The sequence below is a fragment of the Pleurodeles waltl genome, chromosome 2_2, assembly GCF_031143425.1.
Source record: "Pleurodeles waltl isolate 20211129_DDA chromosome 2_2, aPleWal1.hap1.20221129, whole genome shotgun sequence".
Lineage (NCBI taxonomy): Eukaryota > Metazoa > Chordata > Amphibia > Caudata > Salamandridae > Pleurodeles > Pleurodeles waltl.
In genome coordinates this window covers 1,142,119,447-1,142,141,826 of record NC_090439.1, presented here as the reverse complement: position 1 = coordinate 1,142,141,826, position 22,380 = coordinate 1,142,119,447, and the positions used below count along the sequence as shown (strand labels likewise).

General features: G+C 47.7%; 1 protein-coding gene across 9 annotated transcripts in view; it reads right to left on the bottom strand.

Moving 5' to 3' along the window:
- Positions 1 to 1,478: 1,478 nt before the first annotated feature.
- Positions 1,479 to 22,380, bottom strand: part of NUGGC (nuclear GTPase, germinal center associated) — a 1,501,499-nt gene continuing 1,480,597 nt past the window's right edge. For 7 of the 9 annotated variants that reach the window (XM_069221057.1, XM_069221058.1, XM_069221055.1 and 4 more), the window contains one exon: positions 2,165 to 2,285. Coding sequence is in view for 2 of the 9 variants with exons in the window: in XM_069221053.1 (XP_069077154.1) it covers positions 2,173 to 2,285 (113 nt within the window). In the remaining 7 variants the exon portion in view is untranslated. Of the gene's footprint in view, positions 2,286 to 22,380 lie in introns of all 9 variants that reach the window. The other 2 variants (XM_069221053.1, XM_069221054.1) reach the window with 1 other exon arrangement.

Below are 22,380 nucleotides of genomic sequence, written 5' to 3'. Positions count from 1 at the left end.
GCAGCCTTCAATTGGAAATTTTTGTTAAAAATCAGGACACTGTAATTTCAAAATAAATGTTGCCTCTATGTCCTGCTTCGCTAAGAGGCTAGGGCACAAACCAGTAAAAGAGATAGGTCACACCAATAAAAACAAATGTTTGTGAGATGGTACATTTGGTGAGGAGTATGGAGGTACAAGGATGTTAGCCCTTTACAAAAGATTGATGATAGATTCCCACGTAGGCTCCTGGCAGTTCCACAAACCTCACCCACTATTTGCGGTCAAGCCCTGGTGGGGCTGGGTTTTGTAGAAGACTTCATTCAATTTCAACCTCTACTATTATGGTCAAGCACTTGGAGGAAACCAGAAGCCCATTTTACTAAAGCAATTTTATTGTACTGTCTTGCTCTAGATAATGTTTGGAGAATACCGTAGCTGACATATATCAAGAAAACCTTCACTGAGCTGGGGGTCCTAGAGCTGTACTCAAATCCTGAGAGTTCTCCATAGTAAGCTCCTGACATGGTAAACGGCCTGTATTTTAAGTGTTACAATTTGCACAGGGCTGAATTGCAGGAGAGGGACCCAGGCTCATCCCAATGGAACACTATTGTGAGCCCTGTTCCGGCGGCTTACCACCAAATAATTTCAAATGAATGGAACAGGTTTCTTCTCACAAGGCTACTTTTTAATCATGTACACTTTTTAGTGGCGTTTCCCAAGCAAGGCTCAGGGTTTTTGTCCCTCCCCATATGAACGTGCGATGGTGGATCTAATAAGAGCATGTTGCAGTTTATCCTAATTTGTGGACTTTGCACAACTTAAAGGAAAGGTTTTATTACTCATTTATTTCATAGTTTTGACACCAGGTCCTACAAGGCCGCTTCTTCCCTTGTACAGCAATTAGGAACCCCTGAGGTGTGTTATGCTGTGTTACATTTTATTAAATGCTGTCTACACACTAGAAAGAGATATTGATCATAAAAAAATTAACTGTTGCTTTTATATTTAGTAATTTAATTATGATATAGCTATTGCTTCTGTATATAATACCTTAACTGTCTTTTTATTACACATTGTTTTGCTTTTCTGTAGCGTATTTGCACTTTTATGGTGATTTATGCAACCAAATAAAGTATGATTTGACTAAGTATTGAGAAAAGTCAACAAGTGCAGTAACCTATGCATTCAAGATATACGGATCCCTGTATTTCTACAATATATGTTGATACACATCTTTGTTACAGTAAGCAAATGTAATTTTTGCTTATGGTTGATATTGCAGGAGTCTACGAAAAATATTTCTGAACATGATTCAAAATTACAACCTCTGGCACTTTTTTGTTTTGATATTATTTTTGTCAGAATAGCTGGCTGTCTAGTATATTTCAGCTATGTTGAAGGTAGACATCTGTGTAGCAGTTTCATGCAGGTTTATTAGATGTAGATATTAATAAAGGAATATTTCAATATACAATGAAATGAACAAAAACATGGCAAATATCACCACATACTTTATTATTTGAAAAGGGACAAACAATAAACCAAATGCTGCAAATATATGTAAGTGCTAGGAAAACATTAAAGACAAATAAAGCATGTATAGAGAAAGGCACTTGAAACCAGTGGACCTGCTACTAATTTCCGCCTTAGAAGACACTTTATATGGATAGATCCACAGGCTCATAAAGTAAATAATGATGATGATGAACACCAAAAATAAACTTTGCATCTGGAAAAATTACAAAAAGGATCTTTTAGCAAACACCTCTTCTTATAGGCTTGAAAAAATACATCACAGTCTCCGGGAATGTTCAGAGACAAAAGTCTGAAACTATAGATCGGAGAGAATTAACGAGTTCCTACTGAGTGCAGTGCATAAGGCAAAGTAGAAATTCTTGTACCCAAAAATAGAACAATTTAAAACTGTTCTTGATTCAAAGTTGACCACACCTTATAAGTGGAATCACTGATAGATTGAAGAAGGTAACAATTTCAAACAAAACGTAATCTCCAACAAAGAATGAGAACTTTGTTCTGATTTACAGTGAAAGTCAACCAGGCAAAGCCCCAGGCCATGCTACTGACAAGTTCACTTCAGAATTCCGGCATCCCCACTGCTCCTTCGATGGGGAGACTCAAGATCTGAACAAGAAGAGTGGCTCACTGATGTTGATGTCTGAAAATACTTCAAGGCTGAGCATAGGAGTCCGATTTTTCCACACCAGGTAAATTCTGCCCTTGAACACTTTTGAATTGCAGCTGCCCTAGAATTCCCTCTGTGGATCGAATCTGGAGATGACCTTTGAAATTAAAAAACAATGCATATGTTTGTGATTTTTTTCGTCAAGTCTATTTATTAGTATATTATCAATACTCCAACGCCAATAAACACCCCGCATAACGTAAAATGAACCAATCAAGACAAAACAATCCATGCATGCATATATTTTAAGTGTAAACAAAATAAGGGACACCAGTACGAACAACGCATTGTTAAGCTGTTACTTTATCATAGGCAATAGTATCTAGCGCTGGAACCTAATAATGCTTAAATGGGTGTGGCCAGCAAGACAGCTGAATGGTTGCACCAGTGCTTAATTTGTAAAGAAAAAGGTGGCAGTGCCCAAAGCCCTCCTCTTAAACATGCAGCTCCTGCAATTAAATGTGTGAACACAGAATCTTGAGGCGGCGTAATCCTGAAGCCATCTAAGGCCTCTTCAATCCATATAAAGCCACCCCCTGCCCCTTCAGCTCACTCTGCAGCTTTCTGCTTCCTCCCTTTCTCCATCTTTCCCATATGTGTTTTTTTGCTCGCAGCAAATGCTTGAGGCAGAAGACTAAGCCCCGGCCCTCAAAAATAAGTGCTGGTGCTCAGCACCGGAATCAACAAGCACAAATTAAGCACTGGGTTGCACTAAACCAGTGCTCCTGACCTGCCAACGGCATCCTAAATCATCCTCCCTACCCAGACGGGTATTAGAGTCCCAGAACAGTTTTGAGCCCAGAGTCATCTGATTGGTAGCCATCAGCAGGGAGGAGTGCTGAGGTCTAGTGGTGCCAGGTCGAAGACACGTGGAGGGGAGCTTGTGTGGAACTCCCCGGGGGCTGAGGGTGCCTAGAGGACTTCACTTGGGCTGATGATTGTATCAGGCCCAGGACAGACTGGACATTGGGCCAGGTGGGGAGGAGGCCCTCTGTTCACCCAGGCAGGCGGTGGCCTGGCCTAACAAGTAAGGATGGAGCGCTGCGCTGACGCCGCAAGAGTGCTTTACCTGCTGAGGCCCCCTAGCTGAAGCCAGAGGATAGCTGAATGCCTGTACGGGCCCCAGGGACAGCCCATGGGTCTACTGGCCAGTTGAGTAGCTTGGAGACCCTCACTGGCAGGCGTGGCAGTGTGATATGTAGGCCACATCGCGGACCTTGGGTGACTGCTGGGCTGAAGACTGGGCCCACAGCAGTAGAGAGAGATGTCGGCCTGGCCTCAGCAGCACCCCCACCCGGGTACTGAACTGAGGAGCACAGTAGAACCCAGAAATGGAGGGACTAGTACTACAGTGATGTGAGGGCAGCACTACCCATCCCCAGACAGGAATGGCTGTGTGTCCGGTGCCAGCTAAGTCACTATGGCATGACTGGGCCCTGTGCTCGATGAGGTCAGGGGGCAGAAGTGTATGGGAGCTGTGATTCTGGTGGGGGCGGAGCAAAGGCCTATGAAGAAGTGAAGTGTGGCACCTCACTAAAATATGCTCTACATTCCCCCTCATTTTTGGGGAACGGAGGACAAGGTGGATATACTGTGGCCCTCGACATCTGTGCTATGCATACTCCTAGTTGCCCCTGCCGGGAGACTAAGATGTGCTAAGCCCTCCCCCCTACTACCCCGCCCCCCATTGCTTGGAGTCAGACTGGCTGTACGCCAACAGTATAGACATTGCTGTTGACCCTAGGTGGTGACATTCCTCCCGGGGATCATGATGGTGCGAGATAAGAAAGTATGCAATGCCCAACAAACCTCCAAGGACCAGTTTGCAGCCCAAAGCTCCATGAGTGGCCTACAGATGGCAGATCAGGATGACCTGCAAACCCCACATGGTCCCATGGGAGCCCAAATCCTGGCGGCCATTAAAGCATCCAGCGCAGTGATGCAAAGTAAAACCGATGCAATAGCTCTTGATGTGAATTTACTGTGTGCTGACATCCGGAAAATGGCGGAAAGGTCAGTCAAAACTGAGAAGCAAGTCAGTAAACCTCAATCAGAAATGCAGATCCGCAGAGACACGGTGACGGCGCTGGAGACTCAGCCAATAAAGCTGATACTACAGGCAGATGGTGTGAAAGGGAGGGCCCATAGAAGAAATCTGTGCTTTGTGGAATTCCCGGAAAAAGCTGAAGGCTCCATGCCGGAACTGCTCCTGGAGGAATTGATTCAGGTGCAGCTATCAGACATTGGTCTGTCCCAATTTTTCATAGTAGGACAAGCCCACAGATAGTGTGCGCCCCCCTCAGGAGGTACTACTAGAACCATCATTGCAAAGATACTTAACTACAGGGGGTGCACAGAAGGGGGGATCCCACCTTTCATAATCATTTGATCCACATATTCCCAGACTATACATGGTCTGTTCTGCAACAACGGCAGACCTTTGGTGGGGTTAAACAGAAGCTGAGGGCAATGGGATGCCAATATGTGCTGCTGTACCCAGCTAAGCTCAAAGTGTTACATGATGGCTGGGCACATTTCTTTAAGTCGCCGGAAGATGTATGGGACCGGCTAGAGATTCGTGGCGATTGCAAGCTTAAGCCAGGGGGCAGGGAGGCACTAGAGGCAGTCCTGGAGGCAGCCGGGAGGTGACACTGGGACACAGGAGGAAAAGCAGATGGAGGCAATGCTCTGAATACAGGGCTTGAGTGGTGGTCGTAAAGGTTGGCACGCTGGACTTGGAGCAGCAGCGAGAGGAACGTAAACAAGCCAGGGCCCTGGTGAGTTGGTCACGTCTGGTGAATCAGCAGAGACCGGCTCAGACTGGCTGAAAGACTCGCAGCCCACCGATGCTGAACTGCCACAGAATTGACAGTAACTGAGGTGGCTTTCCAATCTGGGGGGGAAGGAGAGGGGGTTTGATGGAGACTTCCTGACGGAGCTGTATCCTTTATGAATAGTGTTCACATCACTAATAAGACACTGAGTGCTGCCAAGTTTTATCAAACGCACTGGGGTTGTATGTCTACTCTAGGCCCTAACAATGCAACAGTTTTACAACTCATCGAGACAGTTAACAGGGCAGTGACGTCGAGGGGGCTCGGCTCCTGTAGCGGAATCACTCTGCAAACTGTGATTTACACACACGCACACACAGCTGTTGGCACTACCCCCCATTCCCGTCCAGTACCCCCCCTTAGTGTGAGTGATACTCTTCTCCCTTGAGAGTGATTGAGGTGGTGAGTAGTGGAGTTGTGAAGTTGCATGACTATATGTATGCAAGTGTGCTGGTTGCAGGGACACAATAGTGGCTAACCTGGAGCTGAGGCCTGCAGTGGCGAGCCCAGATCTTGGTTCTGCCCTTGAGAGAACACAGTTTATAGAGAGGGATTGTTTTATTGTTTTGCACACAAGCTCTTGTTTGTGCAGTTGGGGGGAGACATGTTAGGAAATACAGTGTTTACCCGGGGAGGGAGGTAGAAGTTGTATTATTTAGGTAAAGTATTGATTAATGCATTGGCTCTCATTGTGGGGTGGTTGGGATCTCCACACTGAAATTTTCTGATGGGTGACTCCACTCAGCTTCTCATGTGGAACGTGAGAGGTCTGGGCTCTTCTACACACGTACTTGAGATGCACAGGGACCCATATATCCATTCTGCAGGAGAGACACAACGGATGGGGAAGCTCAGAAATTACAAGGAGGGTTCATCAACTTATACCTCCTATGCCACGGGTCTCTCTATATGGGTGGCACCTGGATGCCCGTTTCCGCAGCTTAGTCACATAGCCGACAATGAGGGGAGTTACATTCTCGTACACGGCAGGCTAGCTGGTGTCGAATTATGTCTACTTACTATCAACACCCCAATACAGATGAGACATTGTTCTGTTCTTAGAGCCAATTGTTACATTGTGTGGACATGCCCATTATATGGGGAGAAGATTTTAACTGGGTGCTTGACTGTATGGTGGTCAGACACCCGCTAATATTGGACACCAAACCCACCATGACTGCCAGTCTGTCTAAGACTATGCATAGGATGCAATGAAGGGATATATGGCGGGAAATTCACACGACTGCAACAGAGTTCTCCTATTACTTCTCCACTCACTACGCTCATAGCAGACTGAATCGGTTCCTTACCACTAAAGGTGGGGCTCTGAATTTTAGTGGGTGAGCTACCAGGTCCGGTTCCTCTCGGACCATGCCCCCCTCCCTCCTGGAATGCAATGTGAGCAGATTTGTCCCTTGCGTGCCACTGTGGAGACTCAGACCAAAGTCACTGGGGGACGCAGAGTTTAAGGTGGACATACAACTGGCCCTAAGGGCTACTTTGAGATCAACTGGATCTCCTCAGAGACATGGGGAATCGAATGGGGTGCAGGCAAGGTAGTGGTACGAGGGGAATGCCTTGGGAACATATATGGTACAAGGAGAAAGCTTGAAAGGTAACTGCTGGAGGATGAGGCCTGACTGACCCGGCAAACACACACAGGCACGTGGTGGAGGTCTGGGACAGGCTGGACCGTCAAGTGAGAAGGAACTACCGACAGAGACTGAACAGAGAAGGTCGGTCGGGCCGAATACTGGCCTGGCTACTGAAGCGGGGGAGACCAATCCCCATGCGATACTGTCCTTGACAAGGACGGATGAACAGGTAGTGGTGGTTCAGGCTGCAATCAACCTGATACTGTGGGACCATCTGTCAGAAGTATATGCAGAGCCCCCTGACAACAGGTCACATGAAACGGAAGAGTTTCTGGAGGAAATTGAATCCCCCGCTTGAGGGCGGAGGATAGGGAAGACTTAGAAGGAGATATTCGACTTGATGAGCTGAAGGCGGCTCTCTGAGATATGGCCAGAGGGAGTCCCCGGGCCCTGACGGCCTACCAGTAGTGTTTTACCAGGTATACTCCACTGACCTGTATAAAGAAGTGGTACACTGTTCCAACGAAAAAGAATTAGACACAAGCACAGGGAGACCCTGAAGTCAGAAGCAAAAGCCCTCACACATCCAGCTGGATGTCATGCTTCATCATAGGGCATGCTCCTCGTCAGACCTGCGCTGCAATGTCTGACGGGCTGCCCTAGAAGGGGGCTCTTTGCCGGAGATCTATTCAGGGCTTATTCAAGATGAAAAGTCGGGCACTGCCGCCTCATGACATCGAAAGAGGAGAGTACAACTAGGAAATTAAAATTAACTCTGAACCCCTCTATCAATCATAAATTTATTGAGTCAGACTGGGGTTGAGGCCAAGATTAAAAGGAAAATGGAATGAGTGTTGCGAGTACAATGCTCAACCACTCACTCAAATTAACAACATAGAGGGAAAAGCACCATTATGTGAGTCCCTCTTTAATAGGTCGACATGTTTCGCGTCTAACCGGTCCCAAGGGATCCAATGACGCTTCTTCAAGACCAAAACAAAATACTTCTCCTAAAACAGGGTACGTAGAAATCTAATATTGTCTGTGAAGGTCAGTCACTTTGTCTATGGTCACTTACTTTTCTAAATGCTGTATTCTAAATCATTACAATGTATAGGAGTCTCCCTGTGAGGAATCAAAAAAAGGAAAAAATATACATCTCAGTAGGCATCACATTAATACCGACCCAGTTCTTCATACATGCATGATAGTGGGTGGTGTCCAGTGAGTGAACATGTGACAAAGTGAGTCAACCTACTGATAAAATATGAATACGTGATAAGTAGTGTGGCACGGTATCAAAAAGAAATAGAAATGGCTTACCGTCCTAGATTCAGTCAACGGCTCCCTAGGTAACACTTGCCATGGGACTGCGGCACTAGCCAGAATAATATGAGACAGATTCAAAAAGCTGGTAATACCGCTATATAGAACAAGTGGGCGGTCTCCTGTCTAGTATGAGTAATCAAAACACTGGACTACGGGGGAAAGATATCTCATTTGATCCCGACCCCATCTGTGTAACTGTACATTAATTTAGCTTAGTTCCCCACAAATCCTCATCCCCTGGTATAAACTAATGTGCGGGGCAGGGGGGTGGTACTATAAATTACTGATCGGCTCAGTGTGGCTAGATGAGATCGTTTAGTTAAAATAATGTCAAAAGATAACAATCGGTAGTCTCTCACCGGTAAAGTTGTCCGTGGGTCGAGTGCTTAAGATATATAAATTTAGAGATCAGCGTAATCAGGTCCATTCAGAGAACCAATATGTACAAAATGAAGTAATGGTTAGAAATATACACATGGCGTCCAACCCTACTTGGTCCATTAGACATGTGTATATGGCTCTATAATAACGTGAGTATCTATTCTGGAAATACGAAGTGAGATAGTCAGAAGGCAATTACCCAGAGAAGCAAGTCCGATTAACTTGCACAATCAGCAACATAAACATGCGCTCTTGCTGGCGCTGTAGATGTCCCAGGGGGTTAAGTGATATTAATCTTAACGCTCGCAGAGGCGTGTTGTCAAATAAAGCCAGAACAACAATCTTTACGGGCGGGACCTGAACCGCTCTTCCTTGTTTGATGTATACTCCGCTGACCTCCTTGCCAAGCTCTTAGACACACTCCCAAAGGCTAAAACAGTTGGGGTTTTGCCTGCTCATGTGCGGAAGGCACTCAATCATGTTGCTGAAACCCAGTAGAGACCTCTGTGATCGTACAGACTACTGTCTATGCTCAACATCGAAGTCAAGCTACTGGCAAAGGTCCTGGTAACATGGTTGCATCAGGTGGTCTCCAGGCTGGTCCATACTGATCAGTGTGGGTTCATGCCGGGTAGGACCACACATGAATCTTAGGAGACTGTCTCACATCCTACATGGCACCAAAAAACGTGAGGGTAGAGGCGGTGATGGTGACCTTAGAGCCTTAGACATAGAAAAAGCCTTTGACACTCTATCCTAGACATGCATCTGGGAAGTGCTCTGGAGAATGGGTTTTGGCCCAAGTTACGTGGCTTGGAATTGCCTGTTATAACCTGCGCTAAGGGTGTGAGTGCACATGGACCAGGTGGTATCAGAGGCTTTTGACATTGGGAAAGGCACAAGACAAAGGTGCCTCATCGACGCTTCCTTTTGCTCGCGCCGTGGAGACCCATGCAATCTACCTGAGAGATAAACTTGGCGACAAGAGGATAAGAATAGGAGACACCACCCATGCATACAACAACTCTCCTTTATGCGACTGATCCTGTCCGCACCGTTCCACAACTACTACAACTCATGACATACTTCATGAACATCTCACGCCTCCGGGTTTACTGCCGCAAGACAGTGTTGTTTCCCACGACTGCATTAGCTTCGGGCCTGGTAAATTCGATACCTGGGAATCCAGGTGGCACATGACCACCACATGCAATACGATCTGAATATGGGCAGCACGGTTTGGGATCTCACTTGTTTCGTGGAGTTTTGGAAGACCCGGTCGTTATCAGTCATGGGACAGGTGGCTTGGTCAAAATGGTTCTGTTCCCAAGATGCCTATATGTTATGCAGAACTCCTTTTGTTCTTTACCAACAGCACTGTTTCAGCAACTTGATGGACAGCTGGTGTCTCTAACCTGGGCCAATAAATGCAGCAGGATTAAACTTGGACCAGGAGGAAGGAGGTCTAGGTCTACATCTCCAACTGTATTACCTTGCGGGCTTACTGCAGTGTGCTCCACTATGGCGTGAAGAAGAACCAAACTGGGAAAAGAAGCTACTAGCGGTAATGGTGCCTTCGACCGATCTCCCAAAGCTCCTGATGGGAGGGCGTTGAATTCAGATGGGTACAGCTAGCACAGGCCTGGGAGAAGGCGGTGATGCATGTTCTAAAATGTTTACCATATGCAAAAATGATCCCGCCCTGGTGGCTTATGCCATTTTTGCGTCTGAGAGACTCCATGAATGTTATGCCTTGCAAGCTGTCAGAATGTGAGTGATCTATACCTGAACCTGACATTTATAACACTAGAAGACGTGGGCAAACTGTTTGGTGTTCGACCTGGACAGTATGTTTTTACAGTATGTGGGCATATCACGCACTGCCCGAGACATATGGACTAGCTGCCCAATGCACACAGCTGACTGTTCACGAGGTGGTGTGTCCCCTGCCGAGTTCTCCATGTTGCCTGGAGTTGCAGGGTTCTACAGCCGTACTGGACGCAGGTCATGGAACTGGTGACCCAGATAACAGGGATCAGTTTGGTCTGGACAATTTGACAGTACCTCCTGAGTCTGCTACCACTCCCTAAGGAAGGCCGAATAATGAATCACTGATTAGCTCACCTTGGTCTGGTGCTAGCCAGACGCTGTATAGCCATTCATTGAGCACGGACAATGCCCCAGACTCATGACAGATAGCAAATAGATGTACTGGAATGGGCAGTTGCGGAAGGGGTATGCCTCCGCACGGACGAACACACAGATAGAGACCTTGTGAGATGGGACGAGATGGTGGACCAAGTGGGAGGCGTCCAAGAGGCGGACACTGAGGCCTCCAATGACGGTCCCCACAAGCTTGCACAGAATCCCCTTTCCTCTGCATGGCCGGATGGAAGACCAACTGATGCAGTAAGAGAACTGTACCCCATGGAGCCAAGTGTTCAGCTAGTAGTGACCATGAGTGAATGAGGCAAGGTTGAGACAGCGATTTCCACTGTGCTCTGCTGTGGTGGGGGCTGAGAGTGTTCGCACTATTTGACCCCTCACGCCCTTATCTTTAGACTCTCCCCTAGGCTGTACAAATTACTCCTGGATAAATTTCTTTGAAGTGCGCCCACTCCTTCCCCTAAACCTCCATTTTGTTTCGGTAATTGAATATTCCAACTAATGTGTTATCTGTAAACATCATTGTACATGAAACATAGAGCTACTGTATGACACTGTAATATGTTCTTTTGTCTAATGTCTAGCCCACTTACCTCCAATTATTGCTGGATTTTTAGTTCTGTTGGCCGTAGGACTGTGCAATTTACCACTCCTACTCAGTGCTAAAGTCTTTGTGTTCACATCCCTAAAAATGGTTTGATTGGCATATACTCAATTAACATAGTTAATTTACTTATAAGTCCCTTGTAGACTGGTATATCATTTACCTAGGGCCTGTAAATTAAATGCTACCAGTGGGTCTGCAGCACTTATTGCGTCTCCAACTTAAGTTGCCCTCCAAAACATGTCCCAGGCCTGCCATTGCAAACTGAATGCAGTGTCACACTGCCTTGTCGACTTAGCATTTAAACCCCCTTGCCAAGCCTTAAACTCCCCTTTTATTACATATAAGACTCCAATAAGTTAGGCCATAGGTAGCCTATAAGGCAGGGTGCTGTGTAATTAAAAGGCTGGATATGTCCTTTTGAGTTTTACACGTCCTGGTAGTGAAAAACTCCCAAATTTGTTTTTCACTAATGTTAGGTCTAGCCCTTTATAGGATAATATTGGGCATTCCTTATTACATTTAATACGCTGTAATTCCTAATTGAGAGGAGGTGGAGATCTCATGTTTGGTACCTATGAAATCGTAACGATACACCCTCTTTAAGTAAAGTCGCATTTTTCATTATAATTTTTAAAATGTCCCTTTGAGAATTTAGCCATTTTCCTGCTCTTAGCCCTTTGTGCCTGCAGCCTGTCTTAGGTCATATGAATGAGGCTGACATATTTTGTAAATTCCTCCCGGTCATACAACAGAGAGATTAGGTGTACCTGAATGGGCCGTCTGCTGGCAGGATGGGGGGAGGGATGGAGGCAGAGCTCAGGACAGTCCTACTAACACCTCAATAACATGTGCTCTGTGTAGGAGGCTGGACTGGCTTGTAGTGAGTACCAAGGGGTACTTGCACCTTGCACCAGGCCCAGTTATCCCTTATTAGTGTATAGGGTGTCTAGCAGCTTAGGCTGATAGATAATGGTAGCTTAGCAGAGCAGCTTAGGCTGAACTAGGAGACGTGTGAAGCTACTACAGTACCACCTAGTGTCATATGCACAATATGGATAAGTTACTTACCTGTAAATCCTAGTTCTCTTCCAGGGGTATCCTCATCAAAGTCATAAACATTGAATATTCCCGCCCTTGTGCGGGGACCCCGGAGCATATATAAAATATATACACATTATACATGTGTAACAAACAGTCATGCAGGCTATCATGTTAAAAACAGGCTAAAATGCTTTATTTCTATGAAGTTTTTTTTTTTTTTTTTTTTTTAAATACTACAATAGAGCATAAATAAGTACCCAAGCTCCTAAAACTAGGCTTGGGGAAGTAAGCAGTAGCAAACTCTAGTGAAAAAATAGAGAAAACTGCATTGAAAAACAATGAAGCATTCTTAGCCAATAGGCTGCATGTAGGTTAACACAGGAGAACCATAAAAACTTTGGCACTGTGCCTTTAAGACCCTGAGCACCTCCAGTATCCCACCATGCCTCAGGGGTGAAGGAAAGGTGACAGTTGGTTCACAGTTAGGTCAGTTCTTTTTACGGTGACAATTTGTATAATTGAATCAAAATACTGTCTGTCCTGCACTTCCAGTAGACGTGTGTCCGGGGAGGAGGGTGGGTTGTTTATGACTTTGATGAGGATACCCCTGGAAGAGAACTAGGATTTACAGGTAAGTAACTTATCCTTCTCTTCCAGGGGATCCTCATCAATAGTCATAAACATTGAATAGATTAGCAAGCCCATCCCTAAACCCAGCGGACTGTCCGATAGAAGTGCAGGAATAGACATGTCTTACGCAAATAAATTCCTTAGAGAGGCCTGCCCCACTTGGGCATCCGCTCTTGCATCTGAGTCTAAACAATAATGTCTTGTAAAAGTATGGACAGACTTCCATGTAGCAGCCTTACAAATCTCAGATATAGGAACATTGTTAAGGAGAGCAGCAGTAGCCGCTTTTCCCCTTGTGGAATGCGCTCTAGGCCGCGCTATCAATTGTCTATTAGCTAGCTGGTAAGTATTAACAATACAAGAGACTATCCATCTTGATATTGTTCACTTAGATGCTGCTTCTCCTGTCCTTAAATGACCATAGTTCACAAACAAGCGGTTAGAGTGTCTAATTGATTTTGTCTTGTCCAGATAAAATTTCAGCACTCTTTTCAAGTCTAATGAGTGCAATGCTTTCTCAGCCGGAGTTTCCGGATTGGGAAAGAACGTCGGTAAAGTTATGGTCTGATTAATATGGAATTCTGACACCACCTTCGGAAGGAAAGATGGGTGAGTTCGTAGAACTACTCTATTGTCATGAAAAACCGTGTACGGTTCTTTTGCAGACAAGGCCTGGATCTCACTGACCCTCCTCGCTGAAGTAATGGCCACCAGAAAAGCCGTTTTCCACGTAAGGTGTTGTAAGGAGGCCTTATGGATAGGCTCGAAAGGAGGGCCCATAAGTTTTGCTAGGACTATGTTCAGTTCCCACGGAGGAGAAGGCCTCCGAATTGGCGGAAAAACTTTCTTCAAACCTTCTAAGAAATCCTTGACTACAGGTTTCGTAAAGAAGGATTCCTGAGAAGGTGACTTGCGATAGGCAGTAATAGCAGACAAATGTACCTTAATAGATGATACCTGCAGACCGGATTTCGCTAGGTGAAGCAAATAGGACAGTATGACGTCCTCCTGCGCCCGTATGGGATTATGGCCTTGCTGACAGCACCATATGTAGAATCTCTTCCACTTAAAAGCGTAGGAACGCCGCGTGGAAGGCCGTTTGGACTCTTTCAAGATGCTCATGCACTCCTGCGAGAGTCCTAGGTGCCCATACTGCAGGAATTCAGGAGCCATGCTGTTAAGCTCAGAGAGGGTAGGTTGGGATGCAGAATCCTGCCCTCCATTCTGCTCAGAAGATCCGGTCTGCACGGCAGCCTCCTGTGAGGTTTTTCCGACAGGTTGAGGAGATCCGTGTACCAGAATTGTCGAGGCCATTGTGGCGCTATAAGAATCATTCGGGTTCTGGATCCGTAAAGTTTGCTGATCACTGCCGGAATGAGGGGAATCGGAGGAAAAGCGTAAAGAAATGTCCCTGACCAGTCGATCAACAGGGCATTCCCTCGAGATCCTGGACGGTAGAACCTGGATGCGAAGTCTGGGCATTTCCTGTTTACATCGTCTGCGAAGAGGTCCAGTTGAGGCCGACCCCATTGCGCGAAGATGTATTCTGCGACTTCGTCGTGCAGGACCCAATCGTGAACGTCCTCCAGGTGTCTGCTTAGAAAGTCTGCTTCTATGTTCTGCTGACCTGGCAGGTGAACTGCTGTGATTGACATTCCTCTGGCCAGGAGCCAATGCCATATCGCTTGGGACTCTCGTGAAAGGGGTAGGGATCTCGTTCCCCCTTGTTTGTTCAAGTAATACATCGTGGTTGTATTGTCCGTCTGTATCAATAGAGTTTTCCCCTGAATTAGCGGTGTGAAAGACTTGAGAGCCAGATGGACCGCTCTGAGTTCTAGCAGATTGATGTGGTACTGCTTCTCCTTGTCTGACCACAGACCCAGCGCTTGAAAAGGACCCAGATGAGCCCCCCATCCCTGAAGAGACGCATCCGTTACCAGAGTGTCGGATGGAAGTACCTGGTGAAACGGAGCGCCCACTGACAGGTGAGGTCTGTGCATCCACCATCTCAATGACTGCAGTGCTACCTCCGGTAGCCGCATTGTGTCTTCCCAGCGACCTGTTCTTTGGCTCCAATTGGCCTCCAATGCCTCTTGGAGGGGTCTCATGTGGAGTCTGGCATTTGGGACAATAAAGATGCAAGATGTCATGGAGCCCAGTAGTGATGTCACCTGACGTGCCGTAGGTGCGCTGGCTCTCAACAGGTCCTGGCACTTCATGTTTATTGAGGACAGTCGTTCCTCCGAAGGATACACTTTTTGTAGTTCTGTGTTTATGATAGCTCCTAGGTAGTGAAGACTCTGCGTTGGAGTCAAGGTTGACTTCTGGTAATTGACCTGAAGACCTAGAGCTTCGCAAACTCCTAGTACAATGTCCCGATGGCTTCTCGCCTGCTCCGGAGAAGAAGCCTTTAGTAGCCAGTCGTCTAGGTATGGATATATGTATATCCTTTGTCTTCGTAGATGCGCCGCCACCACTGCCATACATTTCGAGAAAACTCTTGGAGCAGATTTCAGGCCAAAGGGTAGAACCCTGAACTGGTAATGCTGTAACGCTACTCGAAAGCGCAGGAATTTTCGATGCTTTGGAGCTATTGGGATGTGGAAATACGCATCCTGCAGGTCGATGGAGCACATCCAGTCTCCCTGATGCAGTTGAGGGAAAATTTGGTGAAGCGCTAGCATTCTGAACTTCTGCTTTCTTATGTATTTGTTCAGCAGTCTTAGATCCAGGATTGGCCTGAAAACGCCCTCTTGACCCTTCTTTGCTACTAGAAAGTAACGGGAGTAGACCCCCTTTCCTCTGTGGGCAGGTGGAACCCTTTCTATGACATTCTTTCTTAGGAGGGCGAGAGCCTCCTTGCGTAGCAAGGTGAGATGAGCCGGATTGTGTTTGGTTGGTGGCAAGTGTGGTGGAGGCTGCTTGAAAAGGAGAGAATAGCCATGTTCGACAATATTGAGCACCCATTTGTCTCTTGTGATAGAGTGCCACTCGTGAAGATGAGCAATAATACTTCCCCCCACCGGAGTGGTGTACAGTGTCGAGGGAAGCGAGACTTCATTGCTTAGTGGGTGCTTTTGGAGTGGACTGTTGAGGTCTACTTGACCCTCGCTCCCTTGTGTTTCTTCGCTGAAACAGAGGGCGTCCCTGTCGTTGCTGAGACCTTTGCGACCAATGAGGGGTTTGAACCCTCTGTTGGAAAGGGCGTCTATCGTACGGTCTGTACCTCCGCCTGAAATCTTTCCTTCTTTCGAGGCCTACCGCCTTCATGGTATCCACCTCGGTCTTCATGCGGGCCATCTCTTCGTCTGCATGGGCACCGAATAGAGAATTCCCGGCAAATGGGAGATTCAGGATACGTTGTTGTGCCTCCTGTTTCAAGCCAGTGAGCCTCAGCCAGGAAGATCTCCTCGCACAGATACCATGTGCGTACCCATGAGCCGCCAAATCCGCCCCATCCGCTGCTGCGCTGATAACTTGGTTAGATACCAGGCATCCTTCCTGTAGAATCTCTTGGAAATCTTGCCTGTCTTCTCTGGGCAGTTTTTCTGTAAATCTACTGAGGGAATCCCACAGAGAACGATCGTACCTGCCCAGGAGCGCAGACGCACTAGAGACCTTCATTGCTGAAGCCGCTGTCCCGCACATCTTTCTTCCCAGAGAGTCTAAATGCCTGCTCTCTTTATCCGGGGGTACCGTGGATGAAGATGCCACCGAGTGGGTCTTTCGGGCGGCAGCTATGATCACGGAGTCTGGTGGCGGATCCTTCCTAAGGAATAAAGGGTCTTGCTCTGGAGCCTTGTACTTTTTAAGAATCCGAGCCGGGGCAGACTTAAGCGAGGCTGGGGCCAGAAAAGTGTCCATGGTCGGCTGCAACAAACCAGGCACTAGAGGCAGCAACTTTTTCGACGCTGATCTCTGTTGTAGCGTCTCAAAGATGATTGATGAGGAGGTAGACGGTTCTGGAACCTCTATATTGAGTTTCTGCGCTCCTCTTAGCAACACCTCGTTGAAAGTGGTTATGTCATCCACTGGAGAGACTCTAGCAGGTGGTGAATCTGTAAGAGTAGGTGAGTAACGCCCGACAGAAGAACCTGATGAAGACCAAGAGGGTGATCTTCTTGAGCGCGACCTGGATCTCCGTTGAGAGCGAGATCTGCTGCGGGACGCTGTAGCCGAGCGCCTAGGCCTCGCGGTCGGCTGTCGAGGAGCTGAACGAGCCCGTTCTGCCCCGGCTGTCGGCGATGGCGTTCTTGGCGGGGAGGCAGTGGGTGAATACATTCGCGAATATTGCGAATCTGGGGAGGCCGCTGGTCTGTTGAGGCTCTCCAGCCATCTCGGAGATAGGTTGATGGGCGAGACATGCCGAAGATATGTCTTGACCGAGAAGAGTCGCTCGGTATGGAGACCACTGGAGACTGAGCCTTGTCTGGCGAGGGGCGATGTTCTGCTCCCTGTTGGACCGGTAAAACCTGCGTCGACGTCGATGGCTGTTTCGACGTCGAAGGACGCCCAGTCGGTTGGTCCTGCCTCGACGTTGATTGCCTCGACGTTGAGTGCCTTGACGTCGAACGGCGTTCCTTGGACCTCGACCTGCTCGCCGTCGTGTGCCTCGACGTGGAGCGATGGGAGGTTGACGGCGGATGTTTCTCGTGCCGTCGTGGAGATCTCGACGTCGTGTGTCCTGACGTCGGGGGGCGCACAGCCTTTGGCGGCGACCGGGCATGCCGGCGGTGGCTCGACGTCGATCGGCGGGCTGCCGTCGACGGAGACCTGCCCCTGCTCTGATGTTCCCTCGACGCCGTTCCCTTCGACGTCGGGTGCGTCGCCGTCGACGGCGATCTATGCCGGTGGGACGGTGGTAGCGACGACGTCGACGGTGAACAAACAGGTATTTTCCTACCTGTCGACGTCGACCGGGCCATTCTCTCCTGAGAATGGCCTTCTGGATGCCTGGGGAGTGAGGAGGACGATGTTCTTTTCCTCTCCTGAAGCCCATGAAGTCGGATCTTCTCTCTGTCTTTCAGAGTCCTCCTAGACATGTTCTTACAGTACTTACAAGTGTCAGGGCAGTGACTCTGAGGCAGGCACACTATGCACAGAGAGTGGGGATCTGACTGGGCCTTCTTCTTCCCACAAGCAGGGCATTTGACAAAAAGAGAAGGCATTTTTCTGTCAGAAAAAACCTTCCTAGCTCAGACAAAGATGTTACTTGTCGAGTGAAAAGTGAAAAAACGCTTTTTTAAAGAATTTTTCTGAGGAAAACTCAGAAAAACTGAGAGCTCAATGCTCCAGGATCCTCTCAGAAGAAGCCGGAAAAAAGAACTGACCTAACTGTGAACCAACTGTCACCTTTCCTTCACCCCTGAGGCATGGTGGGATACTGGAGGTGCTCAGGGTCTTAAAGGCACAGTGCCAAAGTTTTTATGGTTCTCCTGTGTTAACCTACATGCAGCCTATTGGCTAAGAATGCTTCATTGTTTTTCAATGCAGTTTTCTCTATTTTTTCACTAGAGTTTGCTACTGCTTACTTCCCCAAGCCTAGTTTTAGGAGCTTGGGTACTTATTTATGCTCTATTGTAGTATTTAAAAAAAAAAAAAAAAAACTTCATAGAAATAAAGCATTTTAGCCTGTTTTTAACATGATAGTCTGCATGACTGTTTGTTACACATGTATAATGTGTATATATTTTATATATGCTCCGGGGTCCCCGCACAAGGGCGGGAATATTCAATGTTTATGACTATTGATGAGGATCCCCTGGAAGAGAACATAAGAAAACACAATACACAGTTATACTAAAAATAAAGGTACTTTATTTTTATGACAATATGCCAAAGTATCTTAGAGTGTACCCTCAGTGAGAGGATAGGAAATATACACAAGATATATATACACAATAGCAAAAATATGCAGTATAGTCTTAGAAAACAGTGCAAACAATGTATAGTTACAATAGGATGCAATGGGGAAACATAGGGATAGGGGCAACACAAACCATATACTCCAAAAGTGGAATGCGAACCACGAATGGACCCCAAACCTATGTGACCTTGTAGAGGGTCGCTGGGACTATTAGAAAATAGTGAGAGTTAGAAAAATAACCCTCCCCAAGACCCTGAAAAGTGAGTGCAAAGTGCACTAAATTTCCCCTAAGGACAAAGAAGTCGTGTTAGAGGAATAATGCAGGAAAGACACAAACCAGCAATGCAACAACTGTGGATTTCCAATCTAGGGTACCTGTGGAACAAGGGGACCAAGTCCAAAAGTCACAAGCAAGTCGGAGATGGGCAGATGCCCAGGAAATGCCAGCTGCGGGTGCAAAGAAGCTTCCACTGGACAGAAGAAGCTGAGGTTTCCGCAGGAACGAAAAGGGCTAGAGACTTCCCCTTTGGTGGACGGATCCCTCTCACCTTGGAGAGTCGTGCCGAAGTGTTTTCCCGCCGAAAGGACGCCAACAAGCCTTGCTAGACGCAAATCATGCGTTTGGCGTTTTTGGACGCTGCTGGGGCCCAGGAGGGACCAGGAGGTCGCAAATTGGACCTGAAGAGAGAGGGGACGTCGAGCAAGACAAAGAGCCCTCACTGAAGCAGGTAGCACCCGGAGAAGTGCCAGAAACAGGCACTACGAGGATGCGTGAAACGGTGCTCGCCGAAGTTGCACAAAGGAGTCCCACGTCGCCGGAGACCAACTTAGAAAGTCGTGCAATGCAGGTTAGAGTGCCGTGGACCCAGGCTTGGCTGTGCACAAAGGATTTCCGCCAGAAGTGCACAGGGGCCGGAGTAGCTGCAAAGTCGCGGTTCCCAGCAATGCAGCCCAGCGAGGTGAGGCAAGGACTTACCTCCACCAAACTTGGACTGAAGAGTCACTGGACTGTGGGGGTCACTTGGACAGAGTCGCTGGATTCGAGGGACCTCGCTCGTCGTGCTGAGAGGAGACCCAAGGGACCGGTGATGCAGCTTTTTGGTGCCTGCGGTTGCAGGGGGAAGATTCCGTCGACCCACGGGAGATTTCTTCGGAGCTTCTGGTGCAGAGAGGAGGCAGGCTACCCCCACAGCATGCACAAGCAGGAAAACAGTCGAGAAGGCGGCAGGATCAGCGTTACAGAGTTGCAGTAGTCGTCTTTGCTACTATGTTGCAGGTTTGCAGGCTTCCAGCGCGGTCAGCGGTCGTTTCCTTATCAGAAGGTGAAGAGAGAGATGCAGAGGAACTCGGATGAGCTCTTGCATTCGTTATCTAAAGTTTCCTCAGAGACAGAGACCCTAAATAGCCAGAAAAGAGGGTTTGGCTACTTAGGAGAGAGGATAGGCTACTAACACCTGAAGGAGCCTATCAGCAGGAGTTTCTGACGTCACCTGGTGGCACTGGCCACTCAGAGCAGTCCAGTGTGCCAGCAGCACCTCTGTTTCCAAGATGGCAGAGGTCTGGAGCACACTGGAGGAGCTCTGGACACCTCCCAGGGGAGGTGCAGGTCAGGGGAGTGGTCACTCCCCTTTCCTTTGTCCAGTTTCGCGCCAGAGCAGGTGCTAAGGGGTCCCTGAACCGGTGTAGACTGGCTTATGCAGAATTGGGCACCTCTGTGCCCAACAAAGCATTTCCAGAGGCTGGGGGAGGCTACTCCTCCCCTGCCTTCACACCATTTTCCAAAGGGAGAGGGTGTCACACCCTCTCTCAGAGGAAGTTCTTTGTTCTGCCATCCTGGGCCAGGCCTGGCTGGACCCCAGGAGGGCAGATGCCTGTCTGAGGGGTTGGCAGCAGCTGCAGTGAAACCCCAGGAAGGGCAGTTTGGCAGTACCAGGGTCTGTGCTACAGACCACTGGGATCATGGGATTGTGCCAACTATGCCAGGATGGCATATAGGGGGCAATTCCATGATCATAGACATGTTACATGGCCATATTCGGAGTTACCATTGTGAAGCTACCTATAGGTAGTGACCTATATGTAGTGCACGAGTGTAATGGTGTCCCCGCACTCACAAAGTTCAGGGAATTGGCCCTGAACAATGTGGGGGCACCTTGGCTAGTGCCAGGGTGCCCTCACACTAAGTAACTTTGCACCTAACCTTTACCAGGTAAAGGTTAGACATATAGGTGACTTATAAGTTACTTAAGTGCAGTGTAAAATGGCTGTGAAATAACGTGGACGTTATTTCACTCAGGCTGCAGTGGCAGGCCTGTGTAAGAATTGTCAGAGCTCCCTATGGGTGGCAACAGAAATGCTGCAGCCCATAGGGATCTCCTGGAACCCCAATACCCTGGGTACCTCAGTACCATATACTAGGGAATTATAAGGGTGTTCCAGTAAGCCAATGTAAATTGGTAAAATTGGTCACTAGCCTGTTAGTGACAATTTGAAAGTAATGAGAGAGCATAACCACTGAGGTTCTGGTTAGCAGAGCCTCAGTGAGACAGTTAGGCACCACACAGGGAACATATACATGCACACCTATGAGCACTGGGGCCCTGTGTGACAGGGTCCCAGTGACACATACATATAGGCCACAAACCTATGAGCACTGGGGTCCTGACCAGCAGGATCCCAGTGACACATAACAACCATACTGAAAATATAGTGTTTTCACTAGGAGCACTGAGGCCTGGCTATCAGGATCCCAGTGAGACAGTGAAAACAGTGACAACCACCCTGACATACACTCACAAACAGGCCAAAAGTGGGGGTAACAAGGCTAGAAAGAGGCTACCTTCTCACACTCTGCCTTCACGCAAAAGGCCTAACAACCCTGAATTGTCATTGCAGCCAGATGGTGCCAGGGCATCAAAGTATGAAATTCCAAGCACTTCAAATAACTTTTCCAGATGCTTTTCCCACTTTCCAAAAGAAAGGCACCAGGGTAGACAAATAGGACCTCCAGACCCACTCTTCAGTTAACTACTGGACATGCAGAATGACTCTCAAAGGACTACCGGCTGTTGACACTAGGGATTTCTTTTTTATGGGTCAATTTCATGAAAGGGGAGGACCCCTTAGGCAAGGGTCACTCCCTTGGAGCAAATTTATTTTAGGCCATTACTGCCCCCTTTGGGGACAGATTGGCCTAATTTGTGAGGCCCATCTGCCCCCAGGGTAGGGGGCAGAAATCCCACCCGAGAACAGGGCCGATAAAAAATAAAAAATAAAAAAAAAGAGGGTAGGTTTATGGCCATACCCCCACCCCAAATAAATGGGACAAAGTTGGTTGTTTTGCCCACTGGTGGGCAGATGGGGCAATTACCCCCAGTCCACTCCCAAGGGGTATGGGGGCAGAAAGCCTACTAGATGCCAGGGAATTAAACAGAAAAATAGTGGGGTGGTGGCTACCAACCAATATGGGCAACTGAGGGGGGTAACAGTCTTTCAGCTCTCCCCCCGCACACTAAAACAACATTTGGGCCATGAGAGCATGTCTAACTCTCAAAATCGTCGCACTTGGAATGGTGAGGTCTGTACTTTTTTGACTTTGGGATGCTGCCATGTAGAAAAATCTATGAGACCTAGATACATCTGAAAACATCTGGATGAGTCCAGGGTAGTGTGCTTGACATGCACCATTTTCTTACCCACAATGCCCTGCAAACCTCCAACTTTGCTTGAAATCACATTCTTCC